Raw genomic sequence first — 26076 nt, forward strand, 5'->3', positions numbered from 1 at the left:
TGGGACATAACCAGAGGTAGAAAGGTCTCGGAAGCACTTGGGAAGAGGCTTCCCAAGACCTATCCAGTTCTGAACGGAGAGACCTAAGTAGAATTTGTCAGGTCCAATTATTCGACTCGGGAACACCCCATGTCTTCAATAAATGGAAAGAATGAGGGCGAATTCAATAGATGTCCCTCAATGTCAGAAGTGAAACCAATGGAGTTGCCGATTCTAATCCACTCTCGCATCATTTCCAGATTTGTGGGGAGTTAATGAATAGATGTGACTATATAAATCATTTGTTAACAATAATTTAGTCATTCTATCAATGCGAAGTTAGCACTTTAAAACAAAAATTCCTTCATTAAAAAAAAAATTACTTCTGATCAGTGGAAAAAGTACTTCACAAACGAACTGGATGCAAGTATCATGCGTCAAGTACCTGGGTACTAGTGAAAAGTACCTCGGAGAAGTACTTGTCGCAAGTACTTTTGATACTCGGGACAAGTAAAAAAAGTACTTATACTGAGTACCTGGCTGGTTATTTTCAAAAGTACCAACAGACTCAATATAAGTAGCAATAGTACTCAAATCCAGTACTCATAATTTTTTTCAGGAATTCATTCAGGATTACAAATGAAGATCCAAATGTTAGAGCACAAGTGAACATAGAAAAATCTGAAAGTAAAATACGTTTTTGAAATGGTAATTCACATTTTCAAAAACGTGATTTAGGATTTTCTCAAACGAGTAAATTACGCTTTTCAAATCGCAAACTACGGTCAAAAAACCGTGAATTACGATTTTCAAAATTAGAAATCAATTCGGTTTGGAATTAGTAATTTCACAAATTTTTTCCTACAAAATATCTTCTCTGAACCCTTTAATTTACAAAAATGCGCGAGACAGCTCAGTTTATCCGTCGATAATATTCGCTTTTCTCAATGAAGTAATCAATTGGAAGTACTGAAATTAAGTCATAAAAGTACTTGAGACAAGTTCAAAAATTAATTTTCACCAGTACCTTTGGTACTTGTGAAAAGTACTACAAGTACTGGCAGAAAGTAGTAAAGCTACTTCCTCCCAGTGCTATTTCTACTTGATCGGCAGAGATCGTCACTGAAGGATACAAAAAGTACTTGGGACACGTATTTTTCGAACTTTTCACGAGTGAACTTCTCCCAAGTGACAAGTACTTTTTTCTTTGGATGATCAGAACCAAAACTTTTTCATAATAAAAAAATGTTATTTTAAGTAGAATGTTAATGGATTTAAGTAAACATCATTAAGAATTGGAACATTTACTTAGATGTTTAGAGAAAATATTCTCGAAAAAAGCGAAAGCTTTGCTTATTTTGAGCGCTATTTCTCTCGTTTAACCCTTAAGACTGTTTTAAAATCCCGAAAATGAGTTTTCAGCTATAATACCCCAGGACCTTCAAAATTATCGGATATTTCCTGAATGTTTTGTTGCATAGCAACGAGAGGAATTTTACTGCAAAGCTGATCCCGATCGTTGATATGCAGGAAAACTTGAGGGAAATATCCGATGAATTTTGAAGATCGAGGGGTATTCGGAGGACAATTTCTTCAATTCTGATTTTGGCCGATCAGGGTGGAGTGTTCAGGGTTACGGGACACATCTCACCAAAATGTAAGGAATATCTGTCAAATTCGTAGAAAACAATTGACAGGCTACAGGGAAATTATCAGACTGAAGTGGGGGAAATTATCAATGTGAAACGCGTCACGTGACTCCGAATACTGCACTCTGATTGGTCAAAATCAGAATTGAGGAAATTGTCATTTTTATTTCATCCACTCCCTATCGGCCCATCCCTCAAAGAGTCATTTCCACTCCACACACGCTTGACTTGATTCACTCGTGATTTTTCATTCAACAGAGTTTATCTGTCTGGGAAAGGATGTCTGACCCCTTCGAACTGGCGACATCTTGCTCCGATTTTTTTCCATTGAAAAATTATGATCATTCGTGTGAGCTATGGGATACGATAAAGATGATATGGAGAACGGAGTTGAAGATGAAAATAAAAATTGAACGCTTCCGTGAACTTCTGGATAACAGAATTATTTGTGATTGGCCGGGGGTATATTCTCGACTCTTCCTGTTGTCTTTCTGTTTCGCCCAGTGAATTTCTTGATATGGTATGGCTGTTATACAATTCATATGTATGATGGAAAATTCATGCATGAGGGAGAATTTTTACTCACCTCTGGTGCACCTGTACCTTCCGGCTAGAGATGTCTGCGAGGAGGTGACCTGAAAGGATATGTATGTTAATGTCGAATACAATGTTTTGCGCTTTGAAGAGGTAACGCTGATGTGTGGTTCGGGGGCACCTGATACACCTCAAGTAATCGATTCAATATAATGAATTAATTAATTTTCAGTAATGAAATTGGAAGAGAGAGAGAGAGAGAGAGAGAGAGAGAGAGCACATCGACCTTTAAAAAAATAAAAAAAATCTCATTTACTGACGCTCGGTAAAGTAGAAAATAGGTTATTGGTGTATGATAATTATTAACAGATGAGCATTTACTGATGAAAGATATTCAAGAATTTTTAGTTTTTTGTAATTTTGTTATATCAATTTCCGATTGATATATATGTTGTAAACTGTGAAATATATTTTTTCAAGGGGATGAGTAATATTTGTTGTAATATGGCATTAAATTTCGAAAAATGTTTTTAAGCATGACTTATTTTGTTGGATGATAAAATTAATGATATTCTTGGATTATCTCGTTATTAATTTCAGGAGTTTAATTGCATCTTTTTCTGCAATGAAGGAACCTTTGTTCAAATTTCATGATCATGCAGCGGGGAAACTAATTTCTGGAATTCACAGGATTTTTTATGAAATTTTAAATTTAAAAAAACACAAGGTTTTAAATCAAGACTTTTATTCGCTAAAATGCTGCCTAGAGATTTCATTTTGCCTCCTATTTATGTCAGCATTTGTCAGAATTTCCAATCACAAAAAAAAATTCAAACTCTCGTGACCCTTTTTTTTATAAATTCGCACTAAATGAGTTGTCCCTCTCAGTAAAAATTCTCATCTTAATTTTATTATTTAAACTTTGCAGGTCTGAATTTGAATCTCGATATTGAACCGTTAGAAAACATTTGAAAAATGTGAAAAAATTAGAAAGTCTACTTTTGGAAAAACTTGATGAAATAATTAAAAAATTGCAATTTTTGAAAATAACGAGTCTTTTTTCTATAATTTATAAACAATCAATTTTCCACCATCAAAATCATTTGTTCGGAATCGTAATAAATTTTTTCATATGTAGAATTTCACCAGAAATAGATTTAATGCCTAAAAAAATAACGTTTCCGAAAGTTTAAACAATTTCAATTATTCAACGAATATTTGAAAAATAATTCTGTGCAAAATGTGATTTTAATGACACTGAATACTCATGTTTTTTTCCAAATTTATAAAAGCAAAACAAAAATTTTCGAATAAAGACCCTTTTTTTCTCTGAAGTGCTAACATGAGACTTCATTTTGCCCCCTCCCTATGTCAACATTTATCAGAATTTCCGGGCACTTTCCCCCCGAGAATATCCGAGGATCCAATACGAATGCTCCAAGATTAATGAGCTGTCATTATCATTATCATACCCGCGCACGCGGCATACAGATCTCATCCGGCACAAAAGTTCGAAGTGGTGTAATACCGTTCGGGATCAGCCACCCCTTGCGACCACCTGAACTCAAAGTTCCATGCGCGCTCCGAGCGTGCGAACGTCGGACTCCTCTGTATCTCGGCGCTCCAGCGAGCCAGTGACACGTGAACCACCGCCGATGAATTTTCCAAAATTTCCGCTTCAATGGCAATCAAAGTGCAACTAGTGCTGTGGGAGTGGAAAAATCAGGAGCAAAAAAAATGATTGTCCTCCGGTTATTCTCAGAGGGGTGAATTAATTCTTCAACGTTTCGGCTGATTGAAATTACAAATATGTACGGAATGCTCCTAGAGAGCGTCCAGCACTTCGTGCAGGTCAGTACAAGACAACTGGAGGCGAAAATTGAAAAAAAAATGAGAGGAAATCGTAAGCTTGGACTTTATAAGAATGAAATAATACTTCATAAATCGTGGAAACTTTTCCCTCTCCGGTGATTCATGATTATTACCCGAAAAATGTTACTGGGAGACGAGCGAACGTGCACGTAACGGTGAAATATCACCTATTTAAAATGAGAAAAAAAAAGGAGGGGAAAATTATGGTTATGAGAACTGAGTAAATTTGTTTTTTGTCAAGTTTCGAGTTGAGAATCTTGAAATATTTAGCAACTGCTAATTTAGGAGGAATTTCCACGTGTCTTTATTGATAAATAAATTAATTTCTGTAATGTTGAATGAAATTCCAATTTTGTAAATTATAGGAAAATGGAAATGATGAAAATTCGTTTAAATTACTCTGAATTCTCAATTTTTTTCAGTCAATCAATCAATTGAAATAATAAATCATCGTTTAATATAAAAAAAATTAATTTTCGAGCCCAATTTAAAACATTAAAAATTTTTGTGCAGCCAGTGAAAATGTTCATTTAAATTAAATAAATTTGAATTTAATCAAACGAATGGATTCATTAAAATGACTCTTAATAAAGCTCTTATTCAAATTAGAACTCGCTTTTATTGGTGTTTTATTCACATCGAATAAATGGTTCATTTCATTTCAATAGATTTATTTGAAATGAAAAAATTATTCAAATGATTAAAACATTTCCATTGAAATGAATAGAATAATTGCAAATAACTATTTTCATTGGATTGATTTCATTTGGATCGTTGACCTGAAGTTGTAACAACCACAATTGTAATGACGACAGAATGGAAATGACTCCGGAGTACTGAGAGCGATTATCCGTCTTCGCAATTCCCTTTCAAAATTAAACCCATTCATCGAGTCATAGAAACTGGTGGTATCTGCCCACAGTGAAATATTTATATTCAGTTATTCCTAAGCATTTAATGTCTAAGCATTTAATAATTTTTTTCTTTTGAAACCCTCTCCAGCATTTAGAATTAAATATTGAAATCTGTTTGATTCTTCATTTTAATCCGTTAAAAGATATTTTCTTAACTGGAAAAATTAGAAAATCTAATTTTTGGAAAAGATTGCAATTTTTGATGATTACGATCTCTTCATAAAAGTTTTCCATTGATCATTTAATTTGTTCATGAATAAAATAATTGATTAATTAACTTATTAATTTTCTTCATAAATTCTTTATAAAATCGATGGAAAATTATTTTTTCAGCATTTCCTTTTTATGAATTTATCAAAATGACATGTTTGAAACCAGAAATTCCTGTAAATAATTTTTTTCAAATTCTTGTCATCCAGTTCAATTAACAAATCTGATAATTAAAGATCTCCGATGAAAATTGTCCGTTGGAGTATCTTCAATAGAAAAAATTCAATTAAAGCATAACAAAATAGCAGACGAAATTTTTAGGATTTCCGTCACGCACCACTCGCGACTATAAACAGTCCTGCATTCGATTAAATTTATTATTTGTATGCGCAACCATAACGATCAACAATACTTCCGTTTACCCCGTATTTCCCTGAGTCTAATTTTGTTCAGTTCTTTTTATTTTCCAAAAATAACAATAAGGAAATCGTGGAGATGATGGGGGTTCAATTTGGAACAGTTTATGGGAACATTGCGTCAACGGAGCGTGCTTGAAATGCATTTGAATGGTCAATCACTCGGATGACGTTGAAATTATTATTGCGATCAGATGATGGCTCTGGGAAATTGGGGATTAATGTGATTGACTTAATTGAACTGTAGATGAAATTGATAGCGTGACGGGGAGAAATTATTTTTGCATTGGTCGTGGAATATTGTTCACGAAAAATTGTCTAAGGATCTGTTCCTTAAGGATATCCAAGTAGATTCAACCATTTTCAATGATCAAATTTGTCAGTTAAATTGCGCGTGAAAAATTTGAAAAAAATTATGAATATTCAGTGTCATCACAATTACATTTTGTACAGAATCATTATTTTTCTAAACATGCGTTGTTTATAAATTATTCATAGAAAATGCTCGTAATTTCCAAAAACTCGAATGATTAAATTATTTAATTAATCTTCCTCTAAAAGTAAACTTTCCATTTTTTTTTCAGATTTTTAAAATGTTTTATAACGGTTGTATATTTAGACCAGCAAATAAGGTTCAAATTTAGACTTGCAAAATTTAAATAATCAAATCATTGTAAAATGTCCGGAAACTTGAGGTCAAATGGGGCTCAAATGAAAATTCTAATGCTGGACTACAAGTAGAAAAGGATGTCCTTAATTCTAGATAAAATGCATAAAATCAAGCATTCAAAGCTCAATTTATTCGAAATTTTCTAGAATTGATATTAAAAATCTCATTAAATGTAAATTCATCAAAAAAATAAGGATCACGAGAGTCAACCGAGACTCAAAACCGTTACTTGCTATAGAAAAAAATGCTACACGAGGCAAGAAAATAAGACATTGATTTTTTCAAAATTATTCTCAAGTTATTTTTCAAGGTAAAAAGTTTATAAAATTAGTTCCGGAATAGTTGAGTTTCTAGAATACTCATGGATCGAGTAAGCAAAATAAGGATCAGTTGTGTCTACCAAACCCCAAAATCATTCCATTAATTTTTTTCCAACTCATTAAATGAGAAAAATTCTGCACAGAATGGCGCAAAGTTTTCCGGCAAACCCACCTCTCAAAAAATGATAAATCCCCTCACCCCAAAACTCTTCCCCAAACAAAAAGAGTTGAAATAACGTGGGAATAATCCAAATCCATCGATTCCCATCACGGGCACTAATCCCCAAACTTTCCCGAGAAAAAACCAATGAATCCGCCCTCGTCACCACCAATGATGGCTCGTCATAAGCCACATAATAGCACCCCCTCATCTTATTTCCCCAGCTGGAGTACGGCGAGAGAATATGGCTGGATATACTCCACGAAGTGGGCGCGAAGAATACAGTATTTAATACAAGGCAAACATATCCAGACAGTTTGATACCAAATTTAGCTCAAGCACTGGCTGACAAGACCGGTGACTCTGTGGACAACAAGATGAGATTCTTTGGAAAGTGTTTTGTAAGATTCTTCAGTAACCTCGGGTAATTATAATCACTCATTACATTAGGCTTATTGGCTATTATGATTGATCACGCGGTGGGGAGCTATCGAGCTCCAGCAGGGAATTCGCCCGATCATATCCCGAGGTAATTCGGTGGTTATTGGCCTCGATGGGGGAGGGAAATTGACACGATATGAACTAAATTTCGTGGGAAATCAAAGGTCGTAATGAAATTCAGTGGCGAATCGGTAAAACGGTTCAAGCCGACTTTGAGTACTGGCCAGTTTTCAATGAATAACTCGGAACCTAAGGGAGAATTTTTGTCAAAACCTTTTTTATAGCTCGTAATTAGCTCCGTGAAAAAGGTTATTACGAAAATTTCGTTATCTCCGTTAGTTTCGGAGATATTCCTCAAAAACTCAGATGAGGTTCAGTCGTTGCGATTTCTCATTCTTCAGTGCTTTATATCACACGCCATTTCATTGAGTGGGGATTCATAAATTACGATCCTTGAATTTTGGTATTTGTGGGTGAGGAAATTGCACTTCTCTTGAACTTTTATTGGAAATTTTGCAGTTTTACTGCGTGGTTATAGAAACTGTCAAATTGAAATTATTTTATGGAAAACAATCAGTAGAATTTCATCTTTCTATGGAATTAATTCTGTTGTGATATTTTTAACAAGAATTTTCCAAGGTTTTTCCACATTTTTTCTCTCCTTTTCAATGAATAAATCAAACAATGAAATTCCGAAAATTTCAGAAGAAGAATTTTTATAGAAAAAATATTTCAGTATAATAAATTGTATAAAAAAATTCCATCCAATTCTGCTGCGAAATTTTTCAATAGAATCGACCACAAAATAATAGAAATCCAATGGAATTTTCCAGAGAATTCGCAAGATTTTTTAAATTAGTTTTTTCCGTCCGTGTGTAATTATTTAAAATTAATGTAATCATTGAACTGTTTCATTTTTATTTGACCCTTGTTTACCTCATCATCTGTACCTGGAACATGTGTCCATTCTTTCTCGCTATTCATTTAGCCGTAATCATCATCAGTAATTTAAATGGGGTCATTTTCCATATTTTTCTCAACAGATTAATTGAATTTAATTGAACGTTCCAGGTACGACTCTATGATAAAAGCGACCGGCCGCTATTTCTGTGAATTCCTGCAGGGGGTCGACAATATCCACATGCAGATGAGATTCACCTACCCCAACATGAGGAGCCCCTCGATGTATATAACCCATGTCGATCCTCATGGGGTTGTTCTGGTTTATACTAGCACTAGAAAGGGATTCACGCAGTATTTCATGGGCGAGTGTTACCAGAAAGTCCAATTCACTCCACTGCGGATGAATAATACTTTTGTTTTCGGCGAAAGTTTAAGTTGCGAGGGGAAATCTCTTGTTTTCCAACTCCAGTAGTAATGAAACTGAATCTCATTGACATTTCTGAGATTATTGAAATATTTTTTTCACTTATTTTGAGGAGATTTTCCTCGCAATCGGATGACAAAATCCAGTCTTCCGTCAAAATTAATCAACATTTCGCTTACTTGGAATTGCGAATCTGGTTTATTGAATGGAGAAACGATCTAGTGTTGAATCAAAAATGATTTGAAATCAAAATTAATGTATTTTAACAACAAAATGCAAAATTGAGATTTAAATCAGGCGAAAAAATTCTAATGTTCAGTTTTTTCTTGCTCTAAATTTTAATTTCATTGAAATATTCTCAATTAAGGAACTCCACTCTACAATATTTAAATTGTTTAATGAAAATTTTTTATTTATTTCAAATAAAAGTCGTGAATTCTTCAGTTATCACTCATTTCCTAGAAATAATTAAATTTCTTGTGCACCAGAAATTTTAATATACTAACTTATACAAACTCATGAATTACAGGTCAACTTTTCCAAATAGCCAAAGATCTCTACGAAACTAGTCTTGATATTCGTGTATTAGAAACAAGTGATGATCAGCCTGGGGTAAGGCGAGTCATGGTGAAGTTCAGGATAGACTTCGATAATCGTGATTACGTGAGTTTAGTTAACGATGTTATTAATAATTAATCGTCCTGGGGGTTGAATGTGAATGTCTTAAAATAGGCCAAAGTATGACAAGCCTGCATACCTGATCTATTCAATTGAATTATTCAATATGATAGCAGTGTCTGTAGAACAAACGAACGGCGAACTAACGATTCCTTAGGAGAAACCAACGAAACAAATTTTTTTATGTAAGAGGGGTTTTATTCAGCCCCTCTTACATAAAAAAAGACCTTCTTTAATTTGTTCCACCTAAGGAATCGTTTGGTCGTCGTTTGTTCGTCCTGAAAACACTGCCATCATCTTGAAGAATTGCAATCTTTGACTATGTTCACTTAATGGATTATCAATCAATTAAAAAAGATAAAATTCTTGCAATTATTTATGATAACAGCAGTATTTTCAGGACGAACAAACGATTCCTCTTACCCTAGTTGATGAGATATAATTTCCTATTTCTAGATTGCCAAAGTTAATCGAATAAGGACATCACTCGGTCCCGAGTTGTCACCAGTCTCCGGTACTCTGCTCCTCCGATTATTCCCCTTCGGCATTGTAGTAAATCCCGAAATGAAGTTGCTAGGCGCGGGTGAAAAGCTGTTGGAGGCGTGGGGTGGATCGTGTTCAATATTGAATAAGCACATAAGTGAGGTCTTCAGGCTGCGGCGACCCACCGGGGTAACATTCACGTGGGCGAACGTAAGTTGTTATTCTCAATTTGTATTATTCAAGTCCTTTATAAAGATGGGTTTCGATGGAGTTACCACTTCCGTGGAGGGTGAATTATTCATTCCCTGTAGCACACATGATCATCCATCACTTCGACCTAAGTTTAATTCCCAGGATTACGACTTTAGTGCCGGGGAATTTTAGGCGATTCCTGAGGATTCTATTGATGGAGTACATGGGGAGAAGTGAGAAAATTCTATTTTTTTTAAATCTGAGGGAGACGAGAATGAAAGATTGGGAGCATTTTTTCTTTATGAATGGAACTTCATTCACATAAACCATCAATTCCAGGGATTCGTCTGTTATTTCAGGCACGAAAAATTTTTATAGAAAAAATGTTATGGAAAGAAGATATTCTATTGAATTTCTATTTGACATTCTAGTAGCTTTCAGTCCAATAGAAACTATTTTATAGAGAATAAATCAGTAACATTTCATTTTTCTGTGCAACTTTTTCTATTGGAAATTTTTGCATAGGAATTTCTTGATATGAATTTCATAAGTTTCTTTCACTTTATTTTTCTTCTCTTTTCATTAAATTAATTAAACAGAGAACTTATGAAATTTGAGCTCAGGACTTTCTGCAGAAAATACCAGAATAGAATAAAATAGATTGTATAGAAAAATGGAATCCTTTTGATTTTTTTCAATGAAATAGTTTCATTCGTGGGATCAATAATTTTAAGTTTTATCCATTGGAATTCCAAATTATCTGGAATTAATATAGAGAAAGTATCGCATTTATGAGAGGAATATTCAGGAAGCGAGAGAAAAAACTCTTCTAATTCGAATTTATAACGAAAATGAGGGTCACAAGGGTCTGAAATATTAGAAAACAAACGCAGATGTTCATCTTCACTAGGTGCGCTTTTTACACTCGGTTATGTTCGAGTTGGAATTGATCAGATTCAACGACAGTCGGGACGAGAATCGTCCGAAGACACCTGAGCCCGACCCCGATACTAAGCCTGTGAAACTAGAGAGAAGAAGGAGTCAAGAGTGTAGAAATATTCTCCTGAAAGGGCAGATGAGGTACCTCGACGACATCAAAGCCATCATTTTCCTGTGTAGTCCATTGTACGTATTATATAGCCCATCCCCCTAAAAATTCCAAAAATTTCGTTGAAAAACCTGGATAATTCTATTAGATTTTTAGTGAACTCTATTAGTTTTGGACCGATTCAATAGCAAATTTTTAACTAAAAATATTCTGAAGAAAAAATCGATAGAATTCGATAATTCCATACACGGAAAAAATATACCTGAATTGAGTATAAAATATACTTGCTTCAAATATATTTTATGCTCAATTGGGAAATGGATATTTCAATTCGAAGATGATTCTTTTGTATTAGGCCGGGTTGAAGCAAACCCTCTTAAGTGGAATATAAGGATCAGACGTTAAGTGTTAGAATATAAGGGTCAAAAAGTGGAGGTTAAAAAATGAGGGTCAGAATATTAGGGTCAGAATATAAAAGTAAAAAAGTGGGTGTCAGGCAATGAGAGTTTAAATATAAGTCATATATTATGCTTGATCACCGTTTTTAGCCCTTACATGACCCTCAGTGCCTGACACCCACTTTTTCACTTTTACATTCTGACCCTAATTTTTTGATCCTTATATTCTGACCCTCTTTTTTAACCTCCACTCTTTGACCCTTATATTCTCACACTTAGTGTCTGACCCTTATATTACACTTGAGAGCGCTTGGTACAACCCGGGCTGATACAAAATAATCAGTCTCGAACTGAAACACCCATCCCCCATTCGAGTATAAAATATACTTAAATCAAATATATTTTTTTTCCATGAACAATTCATTCTATTCAGGTATTTTCTACAGAAATTTATCCGCTCAAATTTCTTGAGTGTTTTTTGTTTCATTTTGTAATGAAAAAACTTGGGAAATTAATCATAATTTCTCAGAATAAATAGCCTTGACGAGCTACAAAGCATGGGAATCTACCTGAACGACCTAAATTTCCACGGATTGAGCAAGGAGATGGTGCTCGCTGGCTGGCAGCATTGCGGAAGGTATTGTAGTTGAAAAATCTCCCCAACTTTATTCATTAACATAAATTGTTAAAGTTAGGGGAGTTTGCGGGCCTTAAGACCATCCATCCGAGTTTTATCAGTTGCACTTGTTTTACAGACTCGAGATGATGTTTGAGAGGGAGGAGCAGAGATCAGACGAGCTTGAGAACAGCTATGCACTTCTAGATCGATGGAAGAACAGAACTGACGAATTACTTTATTCCATGATTCCGCAAACGGTGGCTGATCGATTGAGAACGGGGGTTAGTTCCCTCAGCACGTGTGAGGTAATGGGAAATTGATTAAGACTGGTGTTTTGGGGTTTCCGGTGGGGTAAGTCTGGGAGAATGAACGTGAATTATGAAAGTGAACTGTCCTTCTGTGGATTCGTTGATTATTCAACCCCATTAATTTGTTCAAACGGAGGAATTGATGAGAGATATAAAAAAGGAAGATTTATTGTTCGATGTCTTCCTAAGGGTTTCATTGGATTTATGGATTTATTTATATTTTACTTTCGTATTGAATGAATGCAGACGTGACGCCATTAGTTTAAACGAAAAAGATGACTCCATCTTCTCATTTCAAGAGGATTTTTTCATTTCCGAGGGAAATAATTTTTCGAAAGGTAATTTTATGGAATTCCTTCTATTCCAGTCCTTTGAATCCATCACTGTTCTATTCTGCGAGCTATGTGACTTCGATCATACCACTATCCAAGAAGCCATGGACATTGTATCATCGATGAACGCAGTCTTCACGTTTTTCGACTCCCTAATGGACGAATTTAAAGTCTACAAGGTGAAAGAAATTACGTTTGAGAACAATTAAGGGGATGCGTCGGTGAAATTTAAAAGTCTTCACTGGGCCTTGGGACCCATTGAACAGTTTGTGATGTACGACGGAATATGGAAATAACTAGGGAAAATCGCGGACCCGATCGATTTTACCCCGCATAACCACGAAAGACTTCATTTTTTCCTGTTTTTACTTTAAATGTTCGTTACACCCCAAAAAATGAAGTTAAGCATCCGTTTAACTTTATTCGCAATAGATCATGAATAAATGAGTTTTGAATTTCATAAATTTTTCGCGTCTCTAGATTTGAGTAAAATTTATGAAATTCAAAATTCATTTATTCATAATCTATTGCGAATGAGTTATTCCCATATTCTGTCATATATCACAAACTGTTCAGTGGGTTCCAAGGCCCAGTAAAGACTTTTAAATTTCACCGACGCATTTCCCTGAAGGGTGAGAATAAAATACCGAGTGTCTCGCGAATTCTCAATGGTTCCAGGTGGAAACTGTTGGACGCGTGTACATGGCCGCCAGCGGAGCGCCCGAACGGAGCAAAGATCACGCTAGAAATATAGCTGACGTGTCATTGCAGCTCATCACACGGGTGCGCTCCCTGCAATTACCCTCGGGGGTTGATATCCAAATTCGAATCGGTGAGCGGTAGCCCGTAAAATGAAGGGACGCAAGTTTGATGGGTTTTGTCGGACACTGAAAGAAAAAATTTGCTCTGCCGGAAAATTGTGTTCCACGTGAGAATATATGTATATATTTTTTGTAAACAAGCAGTATGACGGAAGCTATTTGACAGATCACTCATGACTGTTACTGTTAACAAAGTGATTAGAGTTAGTTTTGTTTTCTTTCCCTTACACATTTATCTTACATTTTTTTGCAAAACAAAAAATTATTCGCAGAAGTAATTAACCAACTTCATAGAAGGAAATTTAATATCTTTCACAAAAATTAAATTTCTGTCGTGATCATCAGGAATATCCCTAGCAGAATGCGAAGTGTTGGCAGGAAAAAATATAATCTATTGTACGACAATCAATTGATCTGAGAGGACTTCATAGATTTATACCATAGAAAGAATACATTGACGAGGAAAGAATATCGTTTTCCCAAAAAAAATTGTCCCCTCGAAATTATTTGGTTTTGCCAATAACACAGTTATCGGCAAGAAAATTGTAGTTTCCTCTTGAAATTATCATTTGTTCCAGGAAAATCATAAGTGTTTATTGGACAAAGATACACACTACTCAATAACATTCGCTTGATAAGACTGGAGTCTGATATAATTCTCTGTAGAACGACTATATTTACCTGGAAGCCAGAAATGTCTCACGAGAACAATTGCTACAACGAAAATCATCATGTTTTGGTGGAAACTTTCATTTTTGTCCATAAGTAAATTGATTCACCACGACAAAAGATTTCTTCAGGGGAACATATAATTTTTCGACCAAACTAATTTTTTCTCTCAGTGTACACGTGCGCTCTCTGTTCTTTTATTATTTCCGAGATTTTTCTCCAGGGATACACTCAGGACCCGCTGTCGCTGGAATTGTTGGGCTCAAATTGCCCCGATATTGCTTCTTCGGGGACACTGTAAATACTGCTTCTAGAATGCAGACCACTAGCTTGGTCAGTATTGTTAAACGATCCTTGGGACGAATGATACGGAATTCTACTCAAGTTTGTCCAAATTATCATAATTTCCACCTAAACTCGCTTCTCCATTCTAGCCAGGAAAAATACACATTTCACCAGATACTAAGGCCCTTCTGCCGCCAGATCTCTATCGCACGGAATCACGTGGGATTCTCTCGGTCAAGGTGAATGACAATATTCCCTAAAAGAAAGATTAACTAGCACTGGAGCTGTCTTCTCCCCTCATGTCTCAACACTTTTATCTTTTATTTGAAGGGCAAAGGCAACATGGAAACATTCTGGCTCCACGAGAAAGCCCCAAATCCACCGAAAACTGAACCGAGGGCTATTCCATCGATTCAACTCCCAAAAGTTTAAGTAATACATCACAAAATCATTCAAGCACCGCATCAAACAATCTCGATAAATCAATAGCATCATCTCCAGAATGTGCCTTGAAAATATAACAGCCTGTACTGATGAACAAAAATAAAACAGAATCGTTGAGCTTTCATAATGTCTTTAATAACTTAATCATGAGCATGAGTTTATCCTAATCACCCTCGGATCTAAATTAAGACCTCAGGGTTAATTATCGCTTGAACAACGACACGAATCTTTGGTTCTGAGGTCTATCCACGTTATGTATCGATTGACTCGTGCGTAAACACCGGGATACCCAGGGGCGGCGCAGCCTTCGCCCCACGAGACTATTCCTAAAATGATAAGAGAATGAATATCAATTGAATTACCTTAAGCTACTTACCGAGAGACGAAGAAATCGATACTAACCGACTATTTTGTATGTCTTGCCATCAAGCACGTGAAGAGGACCACCACTGTCTCCCTGAAAACATAACGACTTTAGAACTCACGTCGAAGTGATTGTATCGCTTTTATGATAGAGTAGTCTTCTATGATTGTTGCTTCAGGGCTCCGAAATTCGAGAAAAGCTTGGGGACGCCCCCACCCTTCCCTTGAGGGCGTGACCGGTGAGTGGGAAGTGAGGGAAAGAGTCGGTTTGTTTCTAGGACAATTGAGCGGATCAGACGATTAGTGATGCCGTGAGACGCGAGAGGAACGAGACCAACGAGATGAGAAACATGACGAGACGAGACGAGAAGATGCAGTTTCTCGTCTCGGCTCGTCTCCCGACATCACTGCAGACGATCTTACAGAAGGATTAAACAGTCTTGAAGTCAAATTGAATTCTACGTGCTTCAGTACCTTATGATCAGTCCACCCTTCTGACTGTCCTTGGGCATTTGATCCTTCGATCATTTTTCTCGCCCTCCCCGTGCAATTCTTATGATCGTTTGACTCCTCTGACGAGCCTTCTTGCCTCCTCACCGTTTTCTCTTGTCTTTCCCCTCCGACTTTTCATATTTCTACTCACCCTCAACCCGGTTGCTATTAATCGCGAACATATCACTTCACTTCGGGGAGTCAACTCCCCCGAGTGAAATCATAAACAGACTACTGTATCAAAACTAATATTTACCTGACACGAGTCCTTTCCACCCTCGGTGTACCCAGCGCACATCATGTTCTCGGTTATTTTTCTGGCCGGATATTTGGTGGCGCGACATGCGGCATTCGTCATGATGGGCACCACGACTTCCTGCAATGTGTCAGAAGTGGAGCCCGATTCCGCAGTAGCACCCCAACCAGTGACGATTCCCTCTCGTCCTGCGTAGGTGGGTCCTAAAAGGATATTTATCAGGGCAATCCATCGTTCTAGCTTCTACTCGCTTCATTAATACCAACCCCTGTCAGCCAAACAAACGGGTCTCATCGGACCCTCGAATATTATCCTGCCGTCGATCTTTATCAGGGCAATATCATTGTTGTAGTTTGCTGTGGAGTAGCTGCCATGTTTAATTATGTCGGCCACTCTGTAGGTGGTCGTTTTGGTGACTGATGTTTTGTTTCTGTTGTGGGCACCCACTATTGCTCTCATCTGGTTCTTGTTGAAGCTGGAAGGTGTGCGGAGGATTACTGTTAAAGACTCTCTGATCCTTCTTGCCCTTAATTTCCGAGAGGTCCGTCACCTCTCGGATGAGACAAATAATGTATGATGACTATTAAGGAGCTTATGAACCTCAGGAGACAAAGTTAAGCCATTTTAGTGTTCCAAATTAAGACATTCTAGACATTCTAGGTGTCGTAATGTCGCCGGCATAAATGTCTTAAGCGTCTTGAATTGCGACAGAAAAGATGCCTTAAATTTGATGACTTCACTAACATAAGAGAAAAATCGTCATAATATCACAAAAATCATTTCTTGAGGGAAAAACATCGCATATGTTTTTGATCAATTTATGGTAGGTTTCAGACAAGAAATCGATGCTCTTCAGGCTAAGGAGGTAGTTACTGAATGAAAACGTGATGGCTTTTTTTAACATCAGATAATATTCCTTCAAAGACAAGCATTATTTGAGAAAAGGAAAAGAAGATATTTGAACTGATTCCCTTTGAACTCAAAGCGATTAAGCGTAAGCGACGGTTATATATTTTTTATATCTGGAGGTTTCCCTCTGCATAAACTCTCTATTCATTCAATATGTGATATGATTCATTGAATCGAAGCTTTTAATATTTTTAGTCATTTTCTCATCTTCTGTCACGAAAAACCCGATTTCTTGTGGCAAGAAATTCTCACTTTACAATGAAATGTTCATGTTCAAGTCATAAACACTTCATCGAAATCTGACGCGTTATCCGGAATTCTTATCCCAAGAAATTTATCCTCAAGAGATATTATGACGATATTTCTCTCAATGCTGTGTTTCAAAGTATCATGACGATGTCTTGTCTATCAAACGTCTTGTTTTTACCGATCCACACAGTGCGCCGCAGTCAGCAGATACCGATCGCTGATTATCGATGCTGCACAGTAGAATTTATTGTTGTAACTGAGGTAGACGACCCACGGGTACTTGTTCATCACTGCCTCGACGCCGCCTACTATCCGATTAGGGGGGGCTGATAACCCGCATTCTGGTGAATGAACAGACGATCTCTTAAGAATTTTATGAATAAGTACTGGAAATGGACTTGATGCTTACGGCACTTGGGGCAGTCCCGAGGGTCCACCGGTGTTGGCTTTGTCGTGGTAGTTGTGAAGGGGTTTGGCAGCCAGTCAATGAAGTTCTTGTCTGGTAGGCCACCTCCTGCATCAGTCTGAGTGCCGTTCCACCTCGGAACAATGATCGGTTCACGCGGACGAACATCTTCACCCGGTCTTTCCGTCGGATTTCTTTTCTCCCCATATGTTTCATCAATCGTCGGCTTCTGGTTCTTGTCAAAGGTCAAATCAGGCAATTGTTCAAGAGCCGATTCAACTCCAGACAGCAAACCCTCTCCAAGGAATTCCTTTTCAATATTATCACCGTTCAGATAGAACCCGGGAATCAGCACATCCTGTGGAATAACCCGAAGTCAATGAACTCGAGCCGTCAAAATCACTTTTAAAAGCCGAGCATCCGTTGAGTTATGGAAGGGGGTCAATGATGTTAGATGAATGTCAACAGAGTTAGAAGGTAAAGCAGGACAATGCCCTCAACGATGACTGTTAGTGCCCGATGATAACGAGAAGGTCACCTTCGAACCGGCAAGCCCCAGGTGCTCCCCAGGGTCAAGACCACCGAGGCTCGATTGTTCGCGGAAATTCTGCCAGATGTCCTCCGACAACACCACTTTCAATCGAGACCCGGGAATGAGGTGGCCCTCGGCGGCAAATAATCCAGAATCCGATGACAAATCGATGATCAACAATGCCAACACTCCTATTGTCCTCTTCATAGTGTATGAGTGAAATCAATTGACACAATCACTTATATTGACAAATACTTGACGGTCTCGCACAGCCCATCCACTTCGACGGTCACTTTCACACAAGCCTTCCTCATCGATACGACATCGTTATATATACGGAATAGTGGACAAACGGGTACAACCGAGTGAAAATTTAGGCTAGCAGTATTTTTCGATGCACGATTTAATTTAATTTCCATCAAAGTGAGATATCAAGCGGCGTTTAAACGAGCGTTATCAACGAGTGGTGAACCACCTGCTGGAGGCGTCACGCGACCGCGAGATAATTATCTAAGATATACAGAAGGTATTCCGTGTTTGAAGCGAGAGATCGGGGAGACGGAAATTTTTCCCGCAAAAACCGAAATCTCGTTCTGTGACCTGGTTAACTCGACACACATCTGGGGTAATTGATGGTCAAGAGTTGTGGGCCATTTTCATCGGTCGAGATATTCATTACGATTATTTACGTTTCGTAGGTGTTAAGCTAGAGGAATTATTTCGGTTTCTTATCGCGAGAATTGGGCGTTTAAATGAGATAAGAGAAATTGTTTTGCGGCGCGGTTTTTGTCTTGGTGATACCATTCTTTCAGGACAATCACTGTGGCCCGGTGTACCTGTAAACTCGGAGGTAGCAGTGGGTCAAGGTATATGGGTCACAGCACCCTCATGCGGGTGTCAACACTGCGTCGCGATTTGCTTTATTGTCTTGTTGGTGTGACGACGTTGAGCCTAAATGACGATTTTTTATCGTGGATAAACATCGGCCTTGATTTTTATTTGGCCAGGGTCAAGTTGCGGAATAGACTGAGGGGCTCAATGACTTGTACGGTTTAGACAATGGGTCCCTTTGAAGCGGAGAGGAGAAGACTTTGAGGGCTATTGAATAGTCTTCAGTGGACGTGATAATGGGGAAGATGAAGGAACGGGAATGTTGGGTAATGAGAGGTTTTCCAAATGCAATTGTTGGGAGCATAACAAAGAAGCAGGGACGACGGAGAGATTACACTGTCAGAAATTTTTTGTAATTTCATGGAAGATATTGTAGTAAATCTCATGAGAATGAAATTGAATCGGATTTGGGGAAAAAATGGTTATGAAATTCCAAGTTTTAAGTAGAATTTATGGAAATTTATGGGTTTTCTGTGGAACATGAAGATTCAGAAACAAAATGACATGAATTTTCAATTTTTTCCTGAATTTTCCTGATTTTTCTGAATTTTCACAGAATAATTGAACTGAAAAATCACGTATTTTATTGATTGCCAGATCATTTGAACAGAAAATCATTGGAATATTTGATTTTTCAATGATTAGATTTCCAGAAATTTCAGTGAAACTTGAACACGATAAAGATTTCCGGAATTTAGCACGGAAAATTCACACAAAAATTTTTCAACAACACTGTGGAAACTAGTGTCTTCAAGGGGTCTTAATTTAAGGGATGGGACACAAAATGTGCCTTGTCAGCTGAAAACAAGATGTTTGATACAGAAGACATTTTCGTAATGGCTTGACTTTGGTGACATCCATTTTCTTCTAATTGAAGTTTTGAATTCAGAGGGTTAGAAGTATGATGAGGATAGGAAACATTAATTAATTTCTTCAATATTTAAACTCTAAAACTTTTTACAGGCATTTTTAATTGAAAATTCATTTGTAATTAAAATAATAAAAATTATCCGTGAAAAAATGAAAAAATAGAAAACCAGAAAATTCCGATAAATATATCCTTGAATTTTCATGACAGTGACACTGAATGCAATTTAAGGGGGAAAAATCATGAAATTTCAAATTTCACTGAAAATTCAATGTAATATGGCACTGAAACCATTCATATTAGATTGGAAATTCAAATAAATTAAGAAATTTTCGTCTTCATGCTGCTTAAAATTTTGGAATTTTACTGAATTTTCAGCGAAACCTGAAGTTTCATCATTTTTTTCCCCCTAAATCGCATTCAGTGTCACTGTCCTGAAAATTAGTAGCCAACTGTCCATGAAATTTCATTTTTTCTCTAACAGTGAAATTTAGACATTCGTTTTTACTGTGAAGTGTCTCAATTTCAGACACAAGTTTTCCGACTGAACCTTGTAGTTCAGAAGCTGATGAATATTGTCACCGTCATCCTGCTCAGGACAACGAGCCACATTCTATCGCCTCCTTGCGACATCTTCGACCTTGTGCCATTGACGATGATCCACATCCTGCGGTAATAAAACAACTCCATTATCGATAGACTAAGTTTGCCATAGCTTAGCAATCTAAAATCGTGTCAGCCGTAATGTACCGGCCGCCCTTGAGGAAGACCCGCAATCGTTCTCGAGTTCCTGGAAGATCCCAATGGACCGTTGAACAATTACTCCTGTAGCAGGAAAACCAATCCACTTTTTACCTGAATACTTTGCATTCATCATAGTAACTCTCTTATTGGTGCCAACGCCCCAGACGTGACGATCATCACCGAAAAGAGCAAGTGTTCCTTATCCGAGCCTCATTCTCCTGCGAATAGGGACACGTACGATCGTTTCACGGAGGTGAAGCAGGGGAGTCGACACCCCCGGTCGAATGCCTCCGACATGGCTGCCTTGGGGGTCGTGCGCGATGATTTGGGGCGGAGGATGTACACGTGTCTGACGTATACGGGAATTCAATTATTCTGGGGGTGGGTTTGGATATGTCATCCTCTGTATCACTGGATCGGGTCACTGTCAGCGACAGGAATTGATGAAATGACGGGATATACTTCTGTTCTTGTTAGCGTCTTAAATATATCCAAGTATATTTTACAGCTTGGTAGAGACCACTATAGATTCTACCATTCTCAATCATAAAATTTGTCAGTTAAATTGCGCAAGAAGAATTTGAAAAAAATGAAGAATATTCAGCGTCATTCAAATTACATTTTGCACAGAATCTTTACTTTTTTAAACATTCACAAACTTTATTTTTTTAGACATGAAATCCATTACTGGTAAGATTATGAATGTGAATGAATTTGTTACGATTCCGAATAAATGATTTTTATGGGGGAGAGTTGATTGTAAATTATTTCTAGAAAATGCTCGTTACTTTCAAAAATTACAATTTTTTCATTATTTCATCAATCTTTCTCCAGAAGTCAACTTTCTATTTTTTTTTACTTTTGAAATGTTTTCTAACGGTTTAATATTGAGATTGAAATTCAAACCTGTAAAATTTGAATAATAAAAGCATTGTAAAATGCCTGGAAACTTACGGCCAAATGAAGCTGAAATGAAAGCTCTGATGTTCGATTGCAAAAGTACATCATCACAAATGTAACAAAAGTTACATTTTGGATAGAATTATTATTTTAACATTCGTTTTTCATAAATAAATAATTGAAATTGTTTCAATTTTTGGAAACCTTATTTTTTTGCATTAAATCGATGTCTGGTAAATTATGAATATAAATAAATTTGTTACGATTCCAAAAATTGATTATTTATAAAAAATGCTCGCAATTTTAAAAAATCTCACTTTTAAAATTATTTCATCAATCTTCTTCGAAAAGTCAGCTTTCTAATTTTTTCATATTTTTAAAATGTTTTCTAACGGTTCAATGTCGAGATTCAAATTCAAACCTGCAACGATTAAATAATAAAATCATTCTAAAAATGTCCGGAAAGCCAGGGTCAATTGGGGATCGAATAAAAGCTTCGATGTTCGCTTACAAAAGTAAAAAACCATTTCACTGAAGAAAAAATCCCCAAAGTACTTAGATCTCCTTAAATGAACAAATTAAGACGTGCATTCTGAACATGCCAGGTGTTTTATTCGAGGATGATGTTCTATTTCTTCCAATAATTTTTGCAAATTCATTAGATTCATTAATTTAGTTAATTCACTTAGGGTCTTCCATTTGATCAAGCACTTGGTGAAGCAATCTCCATCATCTCCGTGCCACACCGGTCTCCCGGACAAATAAATAACGAAATGATCGATAAACCCCAACAAGAAGAAAGTGAAAATATTCGACAAGGGAGATGCAGGGGTCCTCCCAGGATGCAACTTTCATTTTCTCTTACGAAACGGCGACACTTTGGTACCGCAAAAAAAATCAGTGTTTGCATTGATGAATGCGTGGGAAGGCGTGCAACCAATTGTGGAGTGAACAATGTACCAAGTGTAACTGAGTAAGTTCATTCTCGAATAACATTGGCTGTTGTGGTATATTGCAACATGTCTCGAAGCCGATCCATATGATTCCATGGTAATACAAACGTTGTATGGTAATGGCCGGGGGACAAGAATGATTTAAAGGCATGGCGGCACATCTGCCAATGCAAACGCACCGGCCAAGGTGACGCCCCACCAGTCAGTACAGTTTATTAGTTATAATTTACTATAAAACGGCAAAACAGTCTGGCACGTCCACTTTACAATCGTCAACGGAAGTTGAAGGGTATCGGAAACCCGGTCGTGAGTCTGCCCAAGTTGACGTTCAACGTTTCTAGCCAGAGCTTTTACTTCTTATTATGGGCTTCGTTAGAGTTGCTATTCTTTGTGCTTGTGCTATCTGGGGGGTCAACGTTTGCGAGACTTGGGCGCGAACGAGTTTGGTAAGTTTGTCCGGTGGAAAATTCAATAAAGTCGTATGACTGATTCTTGAAATGGAGGATTGATTGAATTAATTAATTTTACCGTGATAATTTCATTTGAAGACTGTTATTCAGCTGCTGATCCTCAAATTAATGGGATTTTAGAATGAACTAGTCACCTCTTCTTGGATTGGGAGAAATAGGACTCCTTGAGAATTTAATTTATTTGATTTTTTTCAAAAGTAACATTTTGCGGGAACTTGTTTTTACCCAAAAATAAAACGTACTTCAGAAAGAAATAATTGATATTCACTGTAAGACGTTATTTTCAACTTCTTTGACTATTTAATACTTTCTCCGAGAAAAAAAATTAAAAAAAAAACTAATTTTTTCCATCAGTGTAATGGAATAATGGGAGATCTTTGTCAATGAATTGGAAATTCAACTGTAATTAGAGCGAGATAAATTCCGGCGTTTGAATTTTAGGGGAGATATAGCAGACTCATCTCACCGGGATCCGATATTCCAAGACGACTGAATGCTACCAAAAGACAGTCCATCGATGATGATGATCTAGGGCTGATCGAGGGGGATAATGATAATGAGGGAAATCCAGCTCCTGCCGCGTATCCGAAGAGTCCGGAGTTTTGCAGTGATTGCGGTCAGTAAATAATTAGTATTGGGTAAATTAGAACACGTCCAAAAAATTTTCCTTAAAAATTTTCATTAAAAAACCCTGCGAATTCGGTAGAAAACTCCAGGAAAATGTCCGTTTTTAGTAAAAAGATTTGAGTCGACTTGGCCCTTAGTTCAGTTTTCGAGGAATATCACCGAATGTAAGGGATGTATCAAAATTTTTGTAATGACCTTTTTTGTAGAGCGCATTGAAAGCTCATAACAAAAATTTTGATATCTGTCTTAGATTCCGAGTTATTCATTGAAATCTGACCCATAGTCGAAATCGACTTGAACCGTTCTCTAGAGAATTCGTCGATTTTCTGAATAATTCAAGGAAAATGTTCACTTTTATGGAAAATCAATTCATAACACTGCCCTTATTTCTCAGCAACCACAGGTTTTCATCAGATCACTTTCAAAAATGAAAGAGACTTCATCAAAGATTCAAAATTATTCATTAATTCTTCACGTATTATTCATCCTTATCGTTGATTCAGTTTTTTTTCTATGCACCATTCATTTTTATAATGCATTTATGAATATATAACATGTAATACATTTGAAATTTGAATGAAGATTAATACGCTGAGAGAATAAATCAATTCTGCAATTAATTTGTGGACAAAAAATAAAGTTTCCACCAAAACATGATAATTTTCGTAGTAGTAATTGTTCTCGCGAGGCATTTATATGTCTTTCGGGTAAATACATTCGTTCTGCAGAGAATTATATGAGGCTCCGGTTTTCTCAAGTGAATGTTATTGAGTAGTGTATATTTTTGTCCAATAAACACTTATAATTTCCATGGAACAAATGATAATTTCGAGGGGACAATTTTTTTGGGAAAAAAAATATTCTTTCCTCGTCAATGTATTCTTTCTATGGGATAAATCTATGGAGTTCTCTCAGATCAAATGACTGTCGTACAACAGATTATATTTTTTCCTGCCAACAGTTCGAATTCTTCTAGGGATATTTCTGATGATCGCGACAAAAATTTAATTTTTGTGAAAGATATTAAATTTCCTTCTATCAAGTTGGATAATTTCCCTGAAATATTCCCACCTGCAGAACCAACTGCAATGTCTCCAGATTAAAAATGTAAAATAGACGATAAAACCTTTCTATATGATTACAGTTTGTGGAGCCAATAGGAGACAGAGAATAGTCGGAGGGGATGTCACGAGTTACCAAGAATTTCCCTACGTTGTTGGACTGACGAAAGCGGGTGAATTCCACTGCGGGGGAAGTTTAATTACCCGTCGGCACGTGCTCACCGCAGCTCACTGTTTAGCCAAGTAAATTAATCCACCTAGATCGACACTCGAAGGTTAATTATTAACGCTAATTATTCTGACCCTCGTTATAATCCGCAGATTCGACAGCCAAGAGTTCACTCTGTACCTGGGACTCACGGATATTACCAGCCGGGGTCCTTACGTCGTCCGACGGAGAATCAAGAACTGGAGTGCCCCGGAGGATTACAATGGCTTTACTCTGAATAATGACATCGCGGTTATCGAATTGGACAGACCGGTGGCGCTTGATGGGCGCGTCAAGACCGCTTGCCTCCCGGAAAATCGTGAGTACGAGCACTAGAGAAATTGAGGTCTGAAATTGAGACACTTTTATTCACTTTTTTGGACGTTTCGGGGCCCAATTCAAGTCGGTTTCTCTTTAGTTTCGAACTTGTGTCTCATTTGGTATTCCAAATCACGTATGAAAAAGTTTAATAGAAAACCGTAGCGAAATTCCCTAGAAAATTCTATTGACATTCTCTAGAAATTCTAGGGAATGCTCGTTAAAATTCTATTTGGTTTTTTTGTGCAGATTCTATTAAATATTTAATAGGCAAAAGTCAATAGATTTTGATTTTTATGTTTGAAGTTTTCTCTTGAGATTTTTTCTGTGAAAATTTTGGGGCACACATTTTCTAAGTTTTTTCTGCAATATTTTATTTTGTTTTGCATTACAGAGTCCAAGTGAAAGAAACTTAGAAAATTCATACCCGAGTGTTCTTGTAGAAAAAGTTCAGAGAGAATATTCATGTAGAAAAATCGAAATCTATTGACTTTTTCGCATGATATATCTCATGAAATCGGCGCAAAAGACAAATAGAATTTTAACGAGAATTCCTTAGAATTCCAATAGGATTTTCTAGCGAATTCGCTAAGCTTTTCTATTGAACTCTTTCATATGTGATACTTCATTCATTTTTTCTCAATGCCCGATCTTGTTGTATAAACAATGAGAACAATGAGCACATGAGAGAAAAAATTTCTTATGGATATCCAAGTATATTTTACAGTTTAATGCAGACCGTACTATAGATTCAACGATTTTCAGTCATCAATTAAAATGTTTGTCAATTAAATTGTGTGTGAAGAATTTGAAAAAAATGAACATTCAGCGGCATTAAAATGACATTTTGCACAAAATTATTATTTTTTTAAACATTCGTTGTTTATAAATAAATAATTGAAATTGTTCAAACTTTCTAATTTTTTTAAAGATTTCATTGTAAAATTTGCAGAAACTTAGAGTTGAATGAGGCTCAAATAAAAGCTCTGATGTTCGACTCCAAAAGTAAAAAAGCATTTCACTGGGGAACAAATTGCGCAAGTACTTGGATATCCTTAAG

The 26076-nt window shown here is 36.7% G+C and overlaps 1 protein-coding gene across 1 annotated transcript in view; it reads left to right on the plus strand.

Annotated features, from left to right (window-relative positions):
- Positions 1-3939: 3939 nt before the first annotated feature.
- LOC107039270 overlaps positions 3940-26076 on the plus strand; it is a 28293-nt gene continuing 6156 nt past the window's right edge. The window contains 16 exon segments of the mRNA XM_029126184.1: positions 3940-4013; positions 6949-7148; positions 8237-8430; positions 9022-9155; positions 9627-9863; positions 10756-10970; positions 11821-11928; positions 12047-12215; positions 12586-12729; positions 13229-13382; positions 14264-14373; positions 14475-14626; positions 18186-18237; positions 23364-23418; positions 24574-24733; positions 24812-25017. Of these exon segments, the coding sequence (XP_028982017.1) occupies positions 3972-4013; positions 6949-7148; positions 8237-8430; positions 9022-9155; positions 9627-9863; positions 10756-10970; positions 11821-11928; positions 12047-12215; positions 12586-12729; positions 13229-13382; positions 14264-14373; positions 14475-14626; positions 18186-18237; positions 23364-23418; positions 24574-24733; positions 24812-25017 (2332 nt within the window). The 5' untranslated portion in view covers positions 3940-3971.

The sequence above is a fragment of the Diachasma alloeum genome, unplaced genomic scaffold, assembly GCF_001412515.2.
Source record: "Diachasma alloeum isolate Michigan unplaced genomic scaffold, Dall2.0 Dall_scaffold_00178, whole genome shotgun sequence".
Lineage (NCBI taxonomy): Eukaryota > Metazoa > Arthropoda > Insecta > Hymenoptera > Braconidae > Diachasma > Diachasma alloeum.